This window comes from Gnatocerus cornutus, chromosome 5, assembly GCF_029298725.1.
Source record: "Gnatocerus cornutus isolate USDA-ARS CGAHR chromosome 5, icGnaCorn1.1, whole genome shotgun sequence".
In the NCBI taxonomy this organism is placed as follows: Eukaryota; Metazoa; Arthropoda; class Insecta; order Coleoptera; family Tenebrionidae; genus Gnatocerus; species Gnatocerus cornutus.
Window position 1 is genome coordinate 6,457,569 of NC_142237.1, and position 2,129 is coordinate 6,459,697.

At 35.6% G+C, this 2,129-nt stretch overlaps 1 protein-coding gene across 1 annotated transcript; it reads left to right on the forward strand.

The window, feature by feature from the left end:
- The first annotated feature begins 541 nt into the window (after positions 1-541).
- On the forward strand, positions 542-1,684 carry LOC148173932 (uncharacterized). The gene is made up of 6 exons (XM_088036769.1): positions 542-602; positions 649-848; positions 895-1,175; positions 1,217-1,238; positions 1,404-1,455; positions 1,542-1,684. The coding sequence occupies exons 1-6, from the start codon at positions 542-544 to the stop codon at positions 1,682-1,684; spliced, it is 759 nt and encodes a 252-aa protein (XP_087892895.1).
- Positions 1,685-2,129: the final 445 nt, after the last annotated feature.

Below are 2,129 nucleotides of genomic sequence, written 5' to 3' on the forward strand. Positions count from 1 at the left end.
CCAACAAAACAAAAAACTAATTGGTTTCCAGAGGAGTTGGCATTGTTTGCGTTATCAGAATCGTCGATAGTCGTGTTGTCACGTTGTTGGTGGTGATGCGAGGGAGGAGAGGAGGGGCTTTGACAATGATGGTCTTATTAGAATAATCCGATTTGGATTGCGTAAGGAGCTACTGTTTGGGATGGGCGCATACCAGATGAAAACTTTATTGTTTTCTTTATAATACGGATTTGGGACCAATTGAATTGCTTTAGAGCTGCTCGGTTCGTTGTAAATCTCATTAAATTATCACCAGGAACACGATTTACGTTATTAAAGATATCTACTGTTTCTGATTGAATACATTAAGTCTTGGCTTGGAGGCATTATAAAAGCCGGATTTGAGCTTAATCTCTGATGTCTTGAAATTTATGATAACATGATACTAAGGCAAACATGAAGTTTATAAAATGCCAATTATAACAATCGCACCTACGTGACCGTGAAAATAAAATTTCTTCATAACTTAGAAGCTAATCATACTCATTACGCTAAAACAAACATGACCTTTAAATACTTAACTGTGTTTTTATTTATAACTTCTAACTTCTATCATATAAAAGGTAAGAACAATCATATATCAAGCAGTCAATTAATCAAAAACTGAAGCTAATTACTACTGGCAAGAGTACTTTGGCGACGCCCCTATAGATGCTGTAATAGCAGGGAAAAACATCGACGGTACCAATGTGCACATCGGCCAAGCTTACGTCAAGAACTGTGGTCTTGTAGTGGTACAAATTACTCCAGGAGTCAAAGAAGTTTACGCCACCATCGGAGGAGTTCACAAAATTGACAAATATATTAAGGTACTCGCAAAACGACTGTATTTACCTCCATTATAAATAGCCCTAGATCCTTTGCGGGTACCCGGATGACTTCTACTGGATGCCAAGCAACTTTACTCAACTTCATCTGCAAATTAATGACCAGGTTGCGGTAATTGGAGGCCACGAAGATGCGTACGGTTATATGAACATTGGAAAAATTAATTTTTCAGGTGGTACGAAAGTGGGGAAAATCAACTCGTTTTGGATGGGAAGGGCGTATTTTATGTTTAATAATAATGGGAAAGAAGACCGCGCAGAATCTTATGAAGTGTTGATGTATAGGAATTTCGATGCTCGAATGGGAGAGCAATAAGGGACTTGATTTGAATTTATTTTGTTTTTGGAAGATCTGAAATTAAGACTGAAAAGGTAAAATAGGAGCATTTTTAATATTTTCTTCGCTGCATTTATTGAAATTATTTTTATTTTATTTTTCCTTTCATAATTGTTTTAAAAACAATTTTTTTACTTCTAATTGTCTTGTAAGCTTACCAAATAGCAATAATTAAAAAAAATGTGCTGGCCAATGTTTAGACTCCTCCAATAAATATTAATCAGCGTTGGCGAGAAAGACAAATTTTATTAAGTAGGTATCAAAATTATTTATAATCAAACTTTTGATTATTTATTGAGACAGATACTAAAATTTTACATAATTTACATTGGACGCAGGTTTTGGTGTGAACCAGGACGGTAAATTTCCCGAAATTTTTTCCGCTTGTGCTCCGCCTGCCCATAAATCTCAGCCGTTCGTTCACGTTTTTTGGATCTTTCCCGGTATTTTAAAACATCGCACGTCGATAAAATCAGTTTAAATTAATATCTTCGGCAGATTAAGCGTGATCAAAGAGAATGTGTGAAAAGTTAAGGACCATTAATCATAATTACAATAATTCCACACTCACTTTCAAGCAAAACATAAAATTATAGCTCATTACGTTCTTAAATATTAAAATATGTTGATACATCATAGTTGAAGCGCACGTCGCTCGAGGGCCTTATTCAAATGAGACTGAAGCAGGCGCCTGAGAACGCACCTTAATCCAGTTGTTTCGATTAATTTCGACAGACGTATTGTACAGACGGACCAAGTTCAAGGCGGCTGATTTTCCAAAGAAAAAAAATTAAATGGAGAAGAAAGAATGCAACGGTACGCGTTATCTGCCAGATTTGTGTTCGCTGGCTTGGAATGATATCGAGAACGCGAACGATTTGCATATTTTAAATGTCAAATACAAAATATAAATTCCATAACAAATA

Bases quoted from the DNA above. Each gene is read 5' to 3' on its own strand.
- LOC148173932 (XM_088036769.1), top strand. From the start codon at position 542: ATGACCTTTAAATACTTAACTGTGTTTTTATTTATAACTTCTAACTTC. The intron at 603-648 runs GTAAGAACAATC...CAAAAACTGAAG, and splicing joins TAACTTCTATCATATAAAAG to CTAATTACTACTGGCAAGAG. The intron at 849-894 runs GTACTCGCAAAA...AAATAGCCCTAG, and splicing joins AAATTGACAAATATATTAAG to ATCCTTTGCGGGTACCCGGA.